General features: G+C 39.2%; 1 protein-coding gene across 4 annotated transcripts in view; it reads left to right on the plus strand.

Moving 5' to 3' along the window:
* Positions 1-3,409: 3,409 nt before the first annotated feature.
* Positions 3,410-18,294, plus strand: part of ARHGEF3 (Rho guanine nucleotide exchange factor 3) — a 156,427-nt gene continuing 141,542 nt past the window's right edge. For 2 of the 4 annotated variants that reach the window (XM_067303753.1, XM_067303755.1), the window contains exons 1-2: positions 3,410-3,484; positions 16,012-16,107. In XM_067303753.1, coding sequence (XP_067159854.1) covers positions 16,072-16,107 — 36 coding nt within the window. In that variant the 5' untranslated portion in view covers positions 3,410-3,484; positions 16,012-16,071. Of the gene's footprint in view, positions 3,485-4,162; positions 4,192-16,011; positions 16,108-18,294 lie in introns of those variants that run through there. The other 2 variants (XM_067303751.1, XM_067303752.1) reach the window with 2 other exon arrangements.

Raw genomic sequence — 18,294 nt, forward strand, 5'->3', positions numbered from 1 at the left:
GATAAAAACTAAAAATAGAAGTCAACCCTTCCACTGCTGAGAAAATCATGAAACACTGTTTCAAAGAACAAAGTTCCCAGCGAGATTTTACATCGAAGTAAGTATTACCTCCAGTGAACTACAGAGTGCCAAGAATATTTTCCCTGCACCTAGCTACTGCCTGGTGCCAGTAATCTGCAGTGCAAGTTGCTGAACAATAAGTCATAACACAAAAATCTTTACAGTAACATTTCCCAGCTTTCCATGAGTGCCTGCAGCCACACTTCTTTTAAGGAATGTTTGATTTCCCAAACAATTTCCATGGGTCTGATTATGAAATCAGATACTAACGATGTGAGTGGGGCACACTTCAGCGGACTTGTTTGGTATGTCACAGGTCAGACTTTTTTCCTCACAAATGCATAACTGGGCATGTAAATGCTGTAGGCAAGTATTATTATCCTCATTTTACAAAATGAGATGTAGTTAGGAAACGTGCTCAAGAACAGAGATGAGGCTGGTGTCAACTGCAGAGAGAATACAAGGTTTCGTAGCTTAGTCTCGAGCTATAGTTGTGCTTCCTTCGGCAGTCTGTAGCCAGTCAGTGCGTTCTGCTGGAGACATCGTTATTGCAGCTTTTGCCGTTTTGCAATAACCTGCACGATAGATCAGTACAGAGGGCAGTGTTTTATGCCCCGAACAAGCTCCGTGACACCCCTGCAGCAAGTCATGGAGTGACGGAGCACGATGGAGAATGGCGGGCTGCATAGCAGAGGCACGGCAAGAACTGCAAGAGAAGGAAGAGGTAGGTCTGGGGCAGACCCACGCGATGTTAGTTCCTCTACAATATCCCGGAGGCCTCTGAAGGCTGAGGTAACTTAGGGCACATTTCTGACCTGTTCCAGACTCCGCAGGGTCTGTTTCAGCCCCACAGCACTCCTTGGTACTACTTCTCCTCCAGAAGTATATTGCTTCATGTGAACCTGGTTTGCAAGAACTGACTCATTTTGATGAAAATTAGGAGTGATTTCACTACTGTCAGTTACGTCATACCCATTTCAAAATAATTAAAAGTGAGAGAAGAATTAGGCCTACTTGTCTTTAGCAAGGTCTGATTTAGGGGACGTTCCCATAAAAGCTGTTAGTCATCAACAAAAGGGAAGCTGGCTGCCCTTTATTGTAGCTTTTGCAAACACGCCAAGGTGTGACTTAGGTGTGAGGAAGGAAACCACCATCTCTTTGCAGGATAACAGTTGGACAACGCACAGCTGTTGAGGGTGGAGTGGGAATAAAAGCTGCAGTGAATCAGAAGGGAGAGCAGAGCAGGACTTTAATTTCTAAACTTTAACCTCTGTGCTTAGACTGTCTTCATATCTGAGAAGTGCAAGTATATTTATCTGGAAATTTCTGCCCTTACCTTTCAATTGACTTGTCAAAACAAACATTACATATTTACATATAGCTATCAAATATTGCTGTATTTTAGGATAATGTTTTGGACTGAAGAAATACTACATTGAATACATTTGCATTCTATAGTCTGCATGGTAAAGAAAATTTCATACTCATCAAGATTTACAAATGCTATACAATCAGATATTTTTGCTTGATTTTATCTCCATATTCTTACACTTGATAATGAACAATCATGATAAACCTCATGGAAGTATGTGAGTCAACTGCAAGTTGTGTTACAGGGCTCAGCATCTTCAAAATCAGAAATTACAAATTAGATATTAAAAAGTGTTAAATCTCTCTGGACAACATTTTTAGTTGATCTGGTTGAGTAGCTTCCACTACCTTACGTAATTACGGAATTTATATTGACTAATCTTTCATTCATTGTGTACGTAAGTGGGAATTTTGAGGGCACAGAAAATGGAGTAAAAGTTACAGGGCTCTAAACAGTGTATCTTCACATTTGTTGATAATGAATACCAAATGAAGCTCTAAAACATAACTAAAAACTGTCACTTTTCTTTAAAGGCATGATAGGTCCTGAATAAAAAATGGATAGGGTCCAGCTGCCCATTACAGCTCTGCGTTTGTAACAGGCACCACTTCAGTGGCACTAGCAGAGCAGGAGCTGGGTGTTTGCTTTCTGGTCTTGTTTGCAACCGCTAGGATGAAGGCTCAGTATTTCAGGAATCCATCACAGATAAGCAGACCTAAGAAGCCTGAAAGATTTCTCCATTCTGCTATTTATATTGATACTGCTGGGAACCCAGATGTTGCCCATAACATAGTGTTGATTAAAAATAATTCCCTGTGTAGGTGACTTTGCCATAGGACTAGGAAAGTGCAAGGTCCCCACATACCTGTCTGGTTTATGTGAATTGCTGCTTTGGGAGCAGAAGAAAGAACAAACTGCAGAAGAAATTGTTACTTTTCACTGACTGCTGGCAGCTTAGAAAAGAACACAAAATAGGTAGAGCCTTAGCTGTAGGACAGTGGCCTAACAAAGCTAAGCCCACATATGAGCTATGACCACTATATCTCATAATGACTATAGCAAATTTTCCCCTACTAGAAACAAAGGAGAAATTAAGTTCTGTCATTTATTCAGGCACAACGCATTTCTCCAGTCTGTACTTCAGAAAACTGGGCAACCAAACAGCGTATGTTACGAAGAAGTATCAAAATGTTTCTCAGAGTAACCTTTCTGTAGAAATACCATGGCATCTTGACAGCTATTTTCCAGTTTAATCTTCCCTAGTTTAAAGGGAATGTTTCAGAGCACAACAAGAACTATCTTCTTTAAATGTGTCTGTTTGAAGTTTTGTCTGTGATTCCAGAGTGTTTTCAGACCATCTGAAGTGGAGTTCCCAAGCTGAAGAAACTTAATGGAATTTAAGTTATTTATTTAAAAATAAAATAGGCCTGATGCCCATACGCCGATGTCCATACCGCATGTCTAGCCTCGGCAATTTGAAACAACTGAGAGATTAAATCTCACTGCAAAATGTTAGGTTTGAAATAGAAAAGAGAGGCCTCAACTGATTATTCTCTTTTAAAATATTTCTGGTGTCTCTGGGCTACAACATGCAGCGAGCTACTTTTTGACATTTTCTAGCAGTTATTTTCTAATATTTATGAATTATCTCTCACACCATAAAATGACTATTCCAAGATTTACTGGCTGTTCCCCCTCTCTGCTCGGACGCCGGTTGCGGGGTGGAAGCGGCCGCCCGCACCGAGGCCGCTCGGGGCACCGCAGGCGGCGGCGGGGACGAGGGGCGGGGCTTGAGGGTGGGGCGGGGCTTGCGGGCAGCACGGGGCGGGGCTTGCGGGCCGCGCACGCACACGCGCCCCCTCCCTCCACCTCCCCTGACAGGCGCCGGCCCCGCCCCGCCCCGCCCGCCGCGAGCGGCGCCCCCCGCCGGCGGCTGCAGCCTCTGCACTGAGGCGCCGCAGCCCGGGCTGCCGCCGCCGCCGGCTGGTCCTCGCCTGGGCGGCAGCTCCGCGAGCCGCACGCCGAGGAGCAGCAGCAGCAGCAGGGGGCAAGGTGAGGTGATGTGCCCTGTGCCGGGGCCCTGAGGCGGGGAGCAGGGCCCTGCTGGGGGCCGGGCAGGGGGCGCGGCAGCCTGTCAGAGCTGGAAGGGGTCGGCACAGCCTGGGCGCCGGCGGGGCTTGCGGCGCCTGGCACGCGGGGAGGGAGCGGCGGCCGTGGCGAGGCTGCCCACAAAGGTTGCATTGTGCCTCGGGAGAGGGGCCCCCCTCTGCGGGACCCCGCGCCGTGCGTTACCGGGGCTGCCCTGGGCGTTAGTGACGGGGCTCCGGCAGCGCCGAGCGGCGGCGGCGGCGGCTTCCTTCTTCTCCTCACGCCGTCGCTGCCCCTCCTCGCCCCGCTCGGCGACCCCCCGGCTGGGGGAGGCACAGAGGTGCCTCCCCGGCGAGGCGCGGCGCCGCCGCGGCCGGTCTGAGGCGAGGAGGAGGGAGGCGGGCAGGAGCCGCCGCGCCGGGGGCTCCCTCGAGCGCGGCTGGCGCCCCCCGGGCCCGCGGAGGGGCGCTGAGGAGGCGGGGGGGGGGCGGGGCGCCCCCCGCGCGGCGACCGTTGGAGCCAGCGGGCGCTTGACCGTTCGTTTCCTCTCAGGGCGCAACCGCCGTTTTGTTTTTATTTTTCAAAAAACTTTCTACGCTTATTCAGGGCCAAATCTTGCACAAGTGTAGGTTCAGGCGGAAAACCATGTGAACGGAGGGCCGGAGTCCCAGGTGCGTCTTGTCTCCTTTGAAAACGCTAATTGCTGTTACCAATAAGCTTTTTCCCCCCCAGCTGTTTATTGACCTTGGCATGTCGGAGAGCGGCTCCGCTGCTCTTGAGCTTTCCAGCCCTTCCCTCCACCTTGGGGGGGTTTGCTGGCGAAAGGAAAGTGGAAAAATAAACACCAAGGGTAATTACTTACGCTTTTGAAGTCAATCGTAGCAAGTTCTGAACGGATTGTAAAAGATGGCATTAATTAACCTGGCGCGGATAATTGTTTGAATTTAAATAGTTGATGGTGGAGTTTTCTGTAGGTGAAAAATGCTATGAGCTTAAGTACTGATGCCTCACTCAGGTAAAATTCTGGCACTGCAATATGATCTGTCATCTAGGTGAGGTGGTGACCAGAATATATGATTTATTAAAGAACCATTTACATTAACTCAAGAAATTCAGCTTTGGTAGTTTATATCTTTATTTCTTTTCTTACTTTTGACATCTTGTGAATATATGTAAACAATAATGTATATTCTGTCAGTGTGTGCAAACATATATTAATCTAATTTATATTTAAATGTTATCCTTTAGTAAGCTGTGTGCTGCCTTTTTGTGGTAGAAAGGTAGAGAAAGTTCTTTCATCTTCAAGTGCTTGTTACAGAATTAATTTGGTTAAATTCCTGATTCTGCAGTTTGCACGGAGGTCTACCAAGTGCAACAAGTTATGAGACAGATGCCTGTATTTGTACAGAATTTGAACTCATCATGGGAGAAGCTATGGGATTTGGGAACAAATGTAGTTAAAATATTTATTGCAGAATAATAGGTTCTAGTGAATGTAGGTAGGGGAATGCGTGAAACAGTGCAGTGCACCGGAGTTGGTGCAGTAAGGGAGTGCAAAAAACATTGTTTGGCTTGTCATTTGGTTGGTTTAGCCCTTCTACTTAAAATGTTTATACATATGCCTTATTACCTGTTTTCAGTAAATATTTATTACCCTAATAATATTTATTATTTATTTATAAACAAAATACTGTATTGTTTTACACAGAAATTCCTTTTAATTTGCAGTCATAATTGTGCTTAACAGTTAGCAATGTGACAAGGCCTCGTGACCCGTGAAGACGCAGTAGCATTCAGTATCATTCCCTGCACGTTTTCTCAGGGCTCAGTTCTGTTTTCAACAGTGCAGTTCTTCTTTCTGGGACTTTTGTGTAGACAGTTGTTCTGGCATGGTTCCAAGTTACGGGTGTCCTCTGTGTGTACAATCCGGAGGTGTGTTATGTGAAATTGTTTTCTTTTCAATAAGTGGCCAGTGAAAGCACCCGTCTGTAAACAAAAATCTGTTTTGTTTTCCTGTTCATGAGTTGATGTGAGTGATACCTCTTTCTGCTCAGGAATTTATATGTAGTATCTAAATATTGATTTAGGAGTTAGTTTCTCCATGTCAGATATTTTGCTTTAGTTGTTAAAGAAAATTAAACTACACTCTTAATTTCTGAGGATACTAGAATTTTATCTGTATGCCTTTAGTATTTTAAGCTTTTGAACAATTTCTTCTGAGCTGAGGAAACTTAATTGTTTTGAATATTTTATGTGAAAACATCTGCCCCCTTATACAAATACTGTGATAAATGCACTTAGAATCCTTTTGGAGTGTTCTATGTGTGTATTATATTGCAGACACCTTATATTCAGTTAAGTCGCACATGCATTTTGAAAAGTAATTTGATAAGAGTTGCTGTTTTCTTCCTGTGTAATAAATAGAGATGACTGGCAAATGATTCACTTAATGGAAGACTAAAACACTTGGGGTGTCAATGTTCATGCTATTGACTTCTCAATTTATTTCTCTTTAATTTCTTGAGTCTCTTCATTTTATTTATTTATTTAATTAAATCTTGGGGAAATAAGCATTGCAAGGTCACTGAGGCCGCATAGAAAGTTCATGTACTTTTTAAAAGGTATTATAGTACTTTATGACTTACAACAGAATAAATGATGGAAGCAGGCCAATATACTTGAGGATGCAGGATGAAGAAAAGTCTCACACCTTTGATATTTGCATCTACTTTTACTGGCTGAAAAAAATGTTATCTTCATGTGTCTAGTATTTTTTAGGTCCAATAAGTCCCTTTTATTCTTTACTGAATCATGCCTCTTAAGTTGTGAGGGCATGTTTTTATCTCAGTTGCCTGAGTCCTATGAAATCTACAGTAAACAAATGTCTAAGGTCTTGTGCAAATTTCTAGGAGTATGTAGAGCTATTGTAGTGTAACAGGTAAATAATTAGGGAATAAAAGACTCCCGAAATACACTCTGGTAATCTATGATTAGCAAATCCCTCATGTGCTTTTTCTTAGCTGCAAAGTAACTATTCTGAAATACCTGTATAGCATGTAGCTTTTGCTGCCTCTAACCCCAAATGTAACATAGATGTTGTAAAAAACAAACAATAAAATTTTTCCATCTAGTGTCAAGCAGGGTTGAACGTGAGGTAATATGCTGTCAATTATGAAAATGTAAATAACACACTTGAATTTGCAGATATGCATTTTCTGTTAGCACCTGACTAACTTGCTGATGCTCAACACTGTGTAGAGTCCAGCTAGGAAAACTGAAGTAGTTGGCATGCTAATGGATCAGGCTGTTAATGTCTAAACACAAGGGCATATGCACATGCATATTTATTTACTTTGGCCTAATCACATGCTTGATAAGTAATCTAGGAATTCCAAATCTGAGTAAAGATGCTGCCGTAGGTGTATGAGTTACTTTAAAACAGTAAGCGTCTGATACGGACCACTGCTGAGGGTGGTACTTGAAGCCAAGGCCAGTAGTGGAATCCAGCAGCTCCCACCCCCAAAATTGTGTAAACTAGACAAGAAGCAAAAGTTTTACATTCTTTCCAATGGAAGACTTTTTTTAAAATCAAATTATTATACGCATAATGAGAAATGATACATTACATGAATAGAAGGGTGTCCTATACTGTTGAATTTCCTTTCTATACAGGATTAACTATCCTCACTATGGTGCAGTTCCCTTAAAGCTCTGCAGGTGTAATCAGTGTGTGGTACAACCTTTATTCGAAAAGGTTTACTGGCTTCTACACCACTGAAGCTTGTATAAACTTGGAAAGTTGGCAGGAGTTATCTGGACTTGTGTGGTTTCCTATAGAGCAAAAACAGCTGCTGTGCTGGTATCATCTCTCAAACATTTTGGTTATTAAATAAAAGTACAGCTTTCATTAATATATTTTAAACACTTCAGCATTTTTCCAACAGAAATTTTCAGTATTATAAGTGGGAGAAGAGTATGTTCATTATGCTGTCTGTAGTGTATCAGGAATTCTATTGATTTTATTTTAAATAAGTATTTCCAACTCGTGTTCCCTCAGAAGGGTCTATCTGGATCCTCACCTTGGTCTTAAAGAAGACAGTGAGCAGCTATTTGGACAGTGCACGTTGCCTGAAGGGCTGACTGCTTCTGCTTATGTGTGGCCTTAACTGATGTCTCCAGATGGCAGGGAGTTGGGAGAAGTTAGAGACATGCATGAATTGCAGTGCAGCCCTTAAAGCTACCATGTTTTGTATTGATACAGCCTATGACGGATGTATCCCAAACTTGGTATCCCCCTGTAGATAGTGGGGTTTTTATTTAAGTATGTGCCTTAATATACTTTGTCTACTGAAATATATGCTGTTGAAATTAGCCTCTTGTTGATGCTCCACAGATAAATAATAAACATCTAGAACACATTCTCTCGAATGAGTCAATTACTGTGTGGAGAGGTCATCTTGCAAACTCTCCCATGTGGGTTTGGGTTGTGACTATGCTTAGCAGCTGCAGGCCCAAAGCTCAAAAGACTGAAAAGAAGGTAACATCAGGACAAGAAACCTTTTGTTTTCCATTCAAATTTATTAAATAAGTACTCGATCAGGAAAAATAAATGCAAAAAAATTTTTGACAAACTATAATGATTTATTAAACTCTGCAGCAAGCTTGAAATAATAGGCTGAAAGGATGATGATTTTAATTTTAACGAGACTATTTAATGTCCTTTCAGGCAGGTAAAACTTTGAAACTCCTGCTGTTCCATGGCAGTAATGGTTCTGTTAAAGGAGAAAATAGTTTGTACTCATCTCAATAGTGGTGGGGTTTGTTTTGTTTTTACTTATTTTTCTTTCTTTCTTTCTCTCTCTCTTTTCTTTTTTTTTTTTTTTTTTGAGGCTAAACCTTCTTGACATGAGGGAGGGAGGAATTTGTTGAAGGGAAAAAAAAGAAAAAAATACATGGCAGAAACTGTATGATTAGGTCTGTATACTGTATCTCTTCTTCCTTTTTTTTTTAGTGTGCCATTATCATTAAAAATACTTAAATGTAGTTGTTAGAAAGTGTTCTAATAAGCATAATGAAAAAATGCGTACACTGCTTGAATGTTTCCTTATTGTTTCAGATAATACCTCTTTTTTATTTAATAAATTGTCCCTTAATTTTTTTTTAGCTTTGTATAGGCTTTTTAATATTCTTTTCAGAAATAACACACAGTTATTTCTGGGAATAGTTTTCCCATAGTTTTTCTAGGAAAAAAGTCTTTGTGTTTTTCATTGTTACAGCTTTTGAATATCATCACAGCTTGCTTTCAAATTTGGAAGTCTGAAGAGGATAGAGTTAAATTCATCTCAGTTTGCTAACTGTATGAGTCACTAAACTGGGAACATAAATACTCTCATAATCTTTGGAAAGAGCCTTTCAACATTGTTTTGCTGCATAGTGTCAACTGCAGAACACAAAGCAGTATGTTTAGCATAAAAGTAGTTGTATTTGTATTTGAAATTGTAGAGTATGAACCAAATCAGTGCAACTTCTTGCTCTCTTTTCCTTTTCAAACTGACTAAAGGCTAGTAAGAAGTCCACAGTAAAAACTAGGTGTGACACTCTTGGGGTTAGTTAGTTAGTTTGTCTGTTTGCTTTGTTTAAAAGAAGTAAAAACCTGGAGAGGCAAAAGATTAGACAAAATGGCTAGTGCTGGAGAATTCTTCGTGCACACCGATATAATAGTATGTCCTGGTTGTTTTCTTCCTCTCTGGTGCTGAAGCCAGGTATTTGAAATACTAGGAATATCTGGATCTTTTCAGAGAGAAATGATTTGTCTCAGAATGACTTATGTAATTATAACAACATCAGTGACAGAAAATTCCTTGATTTCTATTGAAGTTGTATTGAATGTAGCATTTAGTGTTCTGTGTATTGTTTTAGACAGTATATTTATTTATTTTTGTATGTGTATCTTCTGCATTTTAAACCTTTTTGTTTAAAATGTTCTGTTCAAGTCTTTGATAGTGTTTCATAATGTTAGACTTTTTTCAAATACTATCTCCAAATCAGATAAGAGAGATTTAGTTGTGTTTTATTATTGACTAAGACACTGAGCACTGAAACAGTAAATTCCTTTTTTTTCTTAATTGATAGGGCAATCAACTACCATCTCTAAAAGTCGCAATAAACCCCATTTTCTGTTATGCCTTGAGCCTCTGGATTGAAACTACTGAAAGACTTAAAGCTCCTGATGACTTTGCAGATCGGTGCATTGCAGATGAGCCCTTGCTTGTCCATTCTTTATCCCACCAAGAGTAAACCACCAGTCTGAATTCTTCAGACTTACGACTCTGTTTTCATGAGCTCACTATTGCTTTGAAAAATATACATTTGTATTTTGGGGATTGTGCGGGCATACCTGCACCTGGTTTCACTGATGCTGGTGTCTGGATATATCAAAAGATTTCAACGGTTCTGAAAGGTGTTAGTATTGTACCACATCCTCTCTTCAACTCTGGCAAACTTCTCCAGGTGCCACCTTTGAAGTTGATCTGAGATGATTTGTAATATAATTGTTTGTCTTCCTTTTCTTTTGATATTTTGGGAGGGAAAAGAACTAAATCTTGGTGAAATAAAGTGATAAATCTTGGTGAAATAGCTGTTTTGAGAACAGTATCTCAAAGCAGTTGTATTTCTGCAGCAGGGAACAATATACCGTGTCAGTGGTCTGACTTCAGCCTAGTACAAGTTTATATTGTTTCCTCTTGTCATTCACTTTTTAATCTATTTCATGCTGAGAATAAACGCAATGTTTGTTATTTCAAGAGTAAACATTATCTTTTAATATAAGGCTTGATAAACTGTTCCCTTGTCTATAGCAAGTGTGTGCTTATGGGGAAGAGGGACAAACTGATGGTACTTGCTGTGAGGCAGAGAATCATTTTATTATTTTAAAGCTTCTTCACTATCACCTTGGAGTGTTCTGATGGAAATACCAGATCTGGAGTGGGGAGTTATGCATACTTCAAGTAGTTCTCTGAACTGCTTCTGCCACGTGTTTAAATCTTTCTAATTATCTTGGCATATACACTTGTGTAAAGTACCTATATAACTTAATATGCTGTTCTTAAGAGAGCAGAAGCTGACCACAGGTAATAAGATGTCTCAGGAGGAGGAGGGAAAACATGTTCAAAAATATGTATTTTAAAAAGTGCTTCCATAGCCTCATTCTTTAATGCATGAAATGCATCTTTAAAGACTTCAAAAGATAAGTAATGACATGAGACATAGGTTTTGACCTCAGTGTAACACATTTGAAAAAACCATAGCACATGTGAAACTAAGTTTGCAATACGCTAGGCTTGGATTGAAGTGATTTTGCAATGCAAAGTTTCTTAGCATGATCTGCTACTTGGAGTTGTACTCAGCAGAAAAATCCATCAAGAGATTCTTCAGTTCTCACTCTGATCTTTCTGAAGTATCATGGATGTAAGGTACTCTCTATGAGTTCATGCCAAGTGCTTCAGTGGTATAAAGATGCTTGGCAAATGCTGTATCTGAATACCTCAAACAAATTGGGTAGAAGATTGTTTGCAGCATTTGTTGTTATGTAGTTAAATAATGAAGTTGTCTGAAAATTTAAATCTGCCCTTTAACAAGCTATTTGCCTGAGGCAACCTGCTGGTTAAGAGCTGAATGCGATCAAGATGTAATGTTTTGTGCCTGTAAACATGTGTGGAAATGAGACTTTGCAGTAAGCAATGCAAGAGTAAATATTTGTGTTCACTAGAAATTGCAGTCCATTGCGCAGGTAGTAAGGAATTGGAAAATCAGCTCTCTAATTTGAAAGATGTTGTGATGCATGCTTGCTAATTAGTGATCTACTGTTCAGGTTTTGTGAGCGTAAGAACTCCTGCTTGAGAGAACGTTGACAATACTCCCTGTTTTTTCTTTACAGTAGATGCACATTATTGATGCTACTGTCTTGCTTTTTGTTAAAAATAATAATTACTGTTTCTACATTGAAGAGTCTTAGGGTTCTGTAAAAATTTTTTCACAGTTCTTTTATCAAACTAAACATAACAGCATACTATTTCAACAATGCAAAGCATTTTGGTGAAGGTAAGGAGCTGTGGGAACATGTTTTATCAGAAGATACTGGCTAATTTTACTTTAAATGTAGTGAATAATTGTTGAATAATACTTTAATTTTTCACTGCCCCCATGGTGATTATCTTACTTGTATAGAGATGCACATAGGGAGTGAAGGGAGAGGCAAAATAAGACTTTTGGCCTGAAGATCAAAGATACACTTTGCAACAAAAGCAAATGAAAAAAATGGGCTTTGTGTAGGGAAACATGGTAAAAAGATTGATTAACTCTTTCCCTATTCTGCTGGATATAAACCACAGGCTGGTTTGAGTCTATGGCTTCAATGCTTTTCTTGAACCTTCCCATCTCTTCTGGTTAAATGATCCTGTAGTGTTACTCTGTGCATGTTTGAAGATTTGTGCTATAATTGTCATGCTCCTCCCCCCCCCCCCCAATTTAAGGGGAAGCGTGAAACTTCCAGAATTAAATTTAAATATAAATGAATAAACTACATTTAAATGTAATATACTTTTCAGTTCTTAAGCCAATGACTTAGCACTCCTAGGCTTTTCTCTGCAGTTAGGTGATGTAGGAATCTAAGGCAGATGGATCAGATGCATCAGATAATCAAAGATTTTAATGGAAACTTATTTTTTTTCTGTGTGGTGATAACTTACAAGAATTTTGGTATGCATGCTTGCTACTGAGTATTCTAGTATTATACTCTCTATACTCAGTCAGAGAGGACTTTAGTATACTAAACTTCTGTTGTCTCTTCAAAAACAGCAAGGATGTTTCTTCAAGGATGTTGCCTCAACAAGATAGTGACAGTAGTGTTAACATAGGTGCTATAAATAAAGTATTTGACATTGTTTTCCTAAGTTTTTGTCCTGGAACTGCCTTTTGCCCACTTCCTCCTATTAAAGCAGAGCACGATCTCTGGGACAACACCTATTTAAAGCGCATGTGCCTTATCTGGAATAGTCAAGGTTCAATGTACAAAGAGAGGATGAGGAACAGAATGCGTCCAAAGCAGTCACTCTTAAATTAGTATTCACTGACTTGCCTTGGCATCTGACTTCAAGTTATTAAGAGAAAAGATGACAGGTTTATTTTCCTCCATCAAGTTTCATCACGTATAGGGCCTATGCCATAAGCTTCAAGTCCAAACAAGAGTTGGATGGTGATATTGAGAGAGGCACCTGTGAGTAGCATGTTTTTCTTTCTGAACATTGTTCCATTGCTTCTGAAACTGAATTTTATTTTTTAAGGTGTTGTTACTGTTGGAGGATGATTTCTTGGGATAGTGTTAATATTCTGGCCTAATAAGTAATAAAACAGTATAATCCGAACAAAATTCTACTTTGCCACCTTTTACTGTTAATTTTGTAAGGTTGACTTCAAACTGTATTTCTAGAGACACTAAGCCTTAAAATAACTTTTCTTTCCAAAACAGAATAATACAGTTTTATTTTAACATAGACATACTGAAGCAGTTTGTGTTTACTAGAAATGTTTCCACAAAATATTCTTAACACTTGAAAAGATATCCTTTTCTGCATCTTAATACAGAAAAATGAATTTTGATTATTATTTTTTAAATAGTTATCATCTATTCTGAAGGAAGAGCCTAAAAGCAGTCTGTGACAGAGCAATGAATCAGGATAGAATCCGCAGATTGAGAATTTTTCGCTGAAGTGGCTTTCAAGACAGAGAAGTAGTGGCAATATTTTGTATCCGTGGCCTTGGAAAAGTGCAAGCAGATATCTTTTTCCATTTGTCGCTTACAATTTTTTTAGCTTCTTTCTGGCTTTTTGGCAATGCCATAAAACTTGTCAGTGATGTGGGGATCAGCTGTTTAATTACATTTTGCTCCTGGTAAACAGTGAACTAGGACCTGTGTAGACCTGTTTTTAGGAATAAGATGACAGTAGGGAACCCCTGATGATTTTCCAGAAACTTGTGAGAGCCATTGCTGTCTAATCGCCAAAGTGAGAGTGAGCAGTGCTGTTGGATGTTGGTGTTGAATGTACACTTGGTGCTGAAACTGTCACGAGCTCCTCTATCTCAGAAGACAGTAAGGAAGGAGTATGATTGGAAAGAGAGTGACAGATGCAGCCAGAAATCATCAAGACACCAAGAATTGATGCTACAGCAGGCAGGGGTCCCGGAGCAGGGGGTGCTGGAGCAGCCGTTCTTTGTGGGGGTGCAAAGCTGAAGGAGTGCTTTGCCTGACCTGTTCCCGTTTTGAGGAAGCATGCAATTGCTGCTGCAGTGCGGAGGGATGGGAGAGGGCCATGCTGTCGTATTCTCCTTGACTCGTTCCCCTTTTGTTACTGGCAGCTGAGGAAGAACGCTTGTCTAACATTGTGTCAGCTGGCTGTTATACCTCTCTCCTCCACATGTTTAAGTGAGGAGCGCATTTGTTTAGTTTATGGCTGACTGGGCAGACCTCTCATATTGTTGGAAATTCGGCCTTGGAAGCTGCAAGAGCGTGAGCTGTGTCTCTCAAAAGAATCTCACTCTAAGTATCCAGTTTGTCAAAAAGCCTCTTGCTTCATCCAGCAGGAAGACATCTCTCTGAAGGTGGTGAATGAGATCTTGCTATCAGAATGAATAAATGCTATCCTCTTGATGCCCTCCAGAAACACCTGAAGCAGATTTTTGTAAGGTCCTGAGCTCGTGGCTGTGGAGGGGAACAAGGACAATGCTACTGATGTTTTCAGATGTTAAACTGAAAGTGTGAAGGAGCTGAGAAGAGATACTTTAAGAGATTTACTTTTTCTTTTCCTCTCTGTTATTTTACCTTGTTTCCCTTGCAGAACATATGAGAACAGAATTTGAATTGATGCCGCATTTGATTTAATTTTTGTTAAATATGTATCAACCTTTTTAACTGACAATTAACAGAAAAGTTGATAATGCAGTAACTTTTACCATTTTTCTGTTGTCTAGTTTGACTCTAGTTTCAGTGTGAAAGTCTCAATGCAGAGATGTGTGTGCAGTGTGTGGTTGCTTAGATGTTCCTAAGAGTGTGTGGGGAAGAAGTGCCGAACGGATTTTTTTAGTCATATATTGAATGCTTGTGCTACTGAAGTTCACAAGTGAACAGTAGAAGTTGTATTTTTTTTTACTGGAATGGCTACCTTGTGGTTTTATAACTTAAATCTTTCAGCTCCCAACTTTGAAAATGAACCTTTGGTCTTACTAGTCTGAGTGACCATAAGAGGAGGTGAAACTCTTGCTAGCATAACTCGCATGATCACTGAAGCATGTGGGCTTTCCCAATGTAGAGTAGAAACAGATTACCAAAAAAAAGTTGTAATTTGCCCTGACAGGAAATTGCTCCCTAAAAGAGGGGAATTTTGTAGAAAATGTTTAAGTATGGACTTCTGCACTGTTCCTTTGGGATATCTTTAAGAACAACTTCCCTCTTCCCGCGTTGTTACAGACTATCAAGACAAGTAATAATCTTTCAATCCCTGTTGCTGTTGAGTCACTTCTAGCATTATTAGTTTGGTTATTTTCTCTTTTGGAGTTTATCTCAGTGATCCTACTTCAGGATCCAGGAGTGAATTTGAGGTCAGGCACTGATCCAAAAATAGGTCAAATGGCTAACAGTCTGCCCTCAAAAGAAGGGAGGCTTTTATTGTTTTCTCCTTCAGAGCAGTCTTACAGATATTTGAAACAAAATGCTGGGCTCAGAAATGGGCTGTGCAGAATTTATATCACTTGCTATTGCAAGGGATGTAAAAAAAAAAACGCTTCATTTTCAAAAAAAAAAAAAAAAAACTTCATTGAGTTGAAGCACGTTTGGCCACATAGACAGAATCACAGACCTTTTAGAAGCAATGTAGCATGGGAATTGTTGCTACCATTTGAACGTGTTTATGCTGTTTTTGAGTGGCTTCAGCCATGAATTGGCTGTTATTTTCAGCAAATCAGCTGAAGTCTGATCTTAAAACTATTAAAATATGCTAGAAGAGATTCTGTAGATCTTTAAATATCTGAAATCCAGATTTTCTCGCCAGTGTTGTGTGGATCATTCCACAGCAGCACTAGATCTGACTGCTGCTCTGAATTAACAAAATTGGCGCTATGCATAGCCCTGGATACAGACTTGCTGACATCAACAATTTTGGCATATATTCAGAAAAATAAACAAAAGACAATCAGTGTTGGGTTTGGCATAACTAGCAAGCCCACAAAACGGCTAAATCCTGCTCAATGTATACATCCACTTAATCCCATTGATTTGACTGAGATTTACTTCAGTGAGTAAAGTGTACTGAATTTGGTCCTAAAAATGCTTATCCTAAAATTTTTAATTTTCTAGTGTGTTAGTAAACATACAAATTCTTCACTTATATTGAATTCTTCATGGTTTTCTGTTTTTTTTGTTGTTTTTTTTTCCTTTTCAGAGAAAAGATGAATTCTAAAAGCTCAGCACTTACCATGAGTAGCCCTGCAGTAATAAACCAATGTGCCAGAGGAGGAATGGAAGAAGAAAAAGTTTGGTAAGGAGGTTTTTTATTTCTAATTTTCTGAAAGGTTGGTGGACAGCAATAATGAGATGCAGTTTTAAAAAGTAAATAAAAGAATTGTTTGTGTTAGAAATATTTACATTAATTTTGCGTTATTTAACAATAGGAAGAAGGATTTTATTTTGTTTTTTATTTTTTAGTAGATTACCATGGGACTGCATGTCTTGGTATGGGCAATGTAAAAACTCTATTCACTTCCACAGTGCACCAGTTGTATTCATGGAATCTTTCACATATGGCAAATGTCTTAATCTCCCTGTGCTGTTGCTATGCTTGTATTATGCTATGACTTGTACCCTTCAAGGTGCTGTACAGAAATCAAGTTTGTGGTGGTCTTCTGATTTCCAGTGGATTTGTGCACTGGGAGACATTAAAAAGTCAATAGTTACACCTTTTTATCACAGAGATTTACTCTGTATTGGAGAAAAAAATTAGGCTGTTTACTGGTAAACATGGACAAGTGCTTACACATTAGTACTGACTTCTTCATGAAAATTGTGACTGACCCTGGTATTCTTAGCACAGCGTTCAGTATTGTCATGAAGGGAACCAGGTGTTGAGTAAGCACTGAGACTATTTCAACTCCGTTAATGGGAATGGATCTGTTGATGTCGCTTTATTGAGGGTATGCTGATTTCACTTGCTGTCATTCACTAAGGTTTAGCTAGGATTTTGTTACACTGCTTACTCACCATGTGAAAAAACAACTGAAGAAACCCATAATGGAAAGCGTGGCGCAAGAAAACATGGCACCCATATGGCCCAAAAAAAACTAAATTAAACTGTTTTTGTAGTTTGGAAATACTCTTTAAAAGCTTTTTATGTGAGTGAGAAAAAGAAACATTAGCAAATGAACATTATATCAGCTGCTGGATACTTGTTAGGAAATCATGTAGAATCTTTTTTGTGTCAGTAGTTGTTTTTACATGAGATTAAATTAAATTTCCAGATTGTGGTACCTGGAAAGTGGTTTTTTTTTTTTTTTTTTTTTTTTAAATCTGTCCCACTATTTTACTACTGTTTGTGGAACATCCTCAAAGTTATAAATAAAATTTTCATATGGAGAGCTGGGGAAGGATTTTTTTTCCTCCTGTCTGTAATGAGGAACAGGGAATTGACATTGTTATATTGTTTATTGTTTTTATCTTGCTTGTGGTATTGAGCAATACTGTTTTTTTCTTCATGACATTCCTAACTCTTAGTTATGCTGACTAAAATAGCAGGAGAAAAAATTGTTATCAAATATTAGAATATCTTGAATGAATGGTATGATTCGTTACAAATGTGTAATTGACCTTGGGGGGAAAATGGTGGAAAATAGCAGAGCTTGCTAGTCTACTTGTCTTCAGTTCGTCTTTGTCTTATGTCTCTCGCGCTTTCCCTGTCTTTCCCTCTCTCTCACACTTTCCCTTTCTTTCCCTCTCTCTCACGCAGACAGGCTTGTCTTGACGCTGAAGTGTTTATGAAAGATAAATCAGTGAACATTTTGGTGGTGAAGGATATCTGCCTGCACAAGCTAAATCACAATATAATAATATGTACTGTCATATGTTTTGTCATATCCTTCTATATCTAAGAACCACGTATTAGGTTACACGATTGATATAAAGGGCAAGGTTATAACTCTGTAAATTGTGGGGCATGTGCAGAATTACATGAGGCTAAAATATTTAAGTCAACTTGAGGTGTGGTGCTTATCTTTTTAAATGTGTTTCAGCCTATACATCAGCCAACAATATCACTTTTGCTTTTGCTAGCTTCTTATTTTATAAAACTAAAATCTTACTTATTAAAAAAGGGCACAATGTTTGCAATTGATGAGTTTTGTTTAGATAGGCTTGTGATTAGAGAAGCTGGATAGCAGCCTGATGAATGTGTGGTGTAATGAATACAAGTTGTAGCTGACGGTTCTTTACTCTCTGTGACTCAGCTATTACTTGGTAGGTACAATAAAGATAATGGTGAAAATTTCATGTAGAATTTTGTGGACTATATTTGAAATTTTCTAAAATTTTATATGTTTAATTTTTTTTGCCTTGCATTGTGGGGATTTGTCACCAGAAGAGCTGAATAATTCCTGCATTTTCCTCAGCTTAATGAAGTGTAATGTTGCACTGCATTACTACATCATGCATTTATATTTTTTTTCATTGTCTGATT

The sequence above is a fragment of the Apteryx mantelli genome, chromosome 12 (genome assembly GCF_036417845.1).
Source record: "Apteryx mantelli isolate bAptMan1 chromosome 12, bAptMan1.hap1, whole genome shotgun sequence".
NCBI classification, from domain to species: domain Eukaryota; kingdom Metazoa; phylum Chordata; class Aves; order Apterygiformes; family Apterygidae; genus Apteryx; species Apteryx mantelli.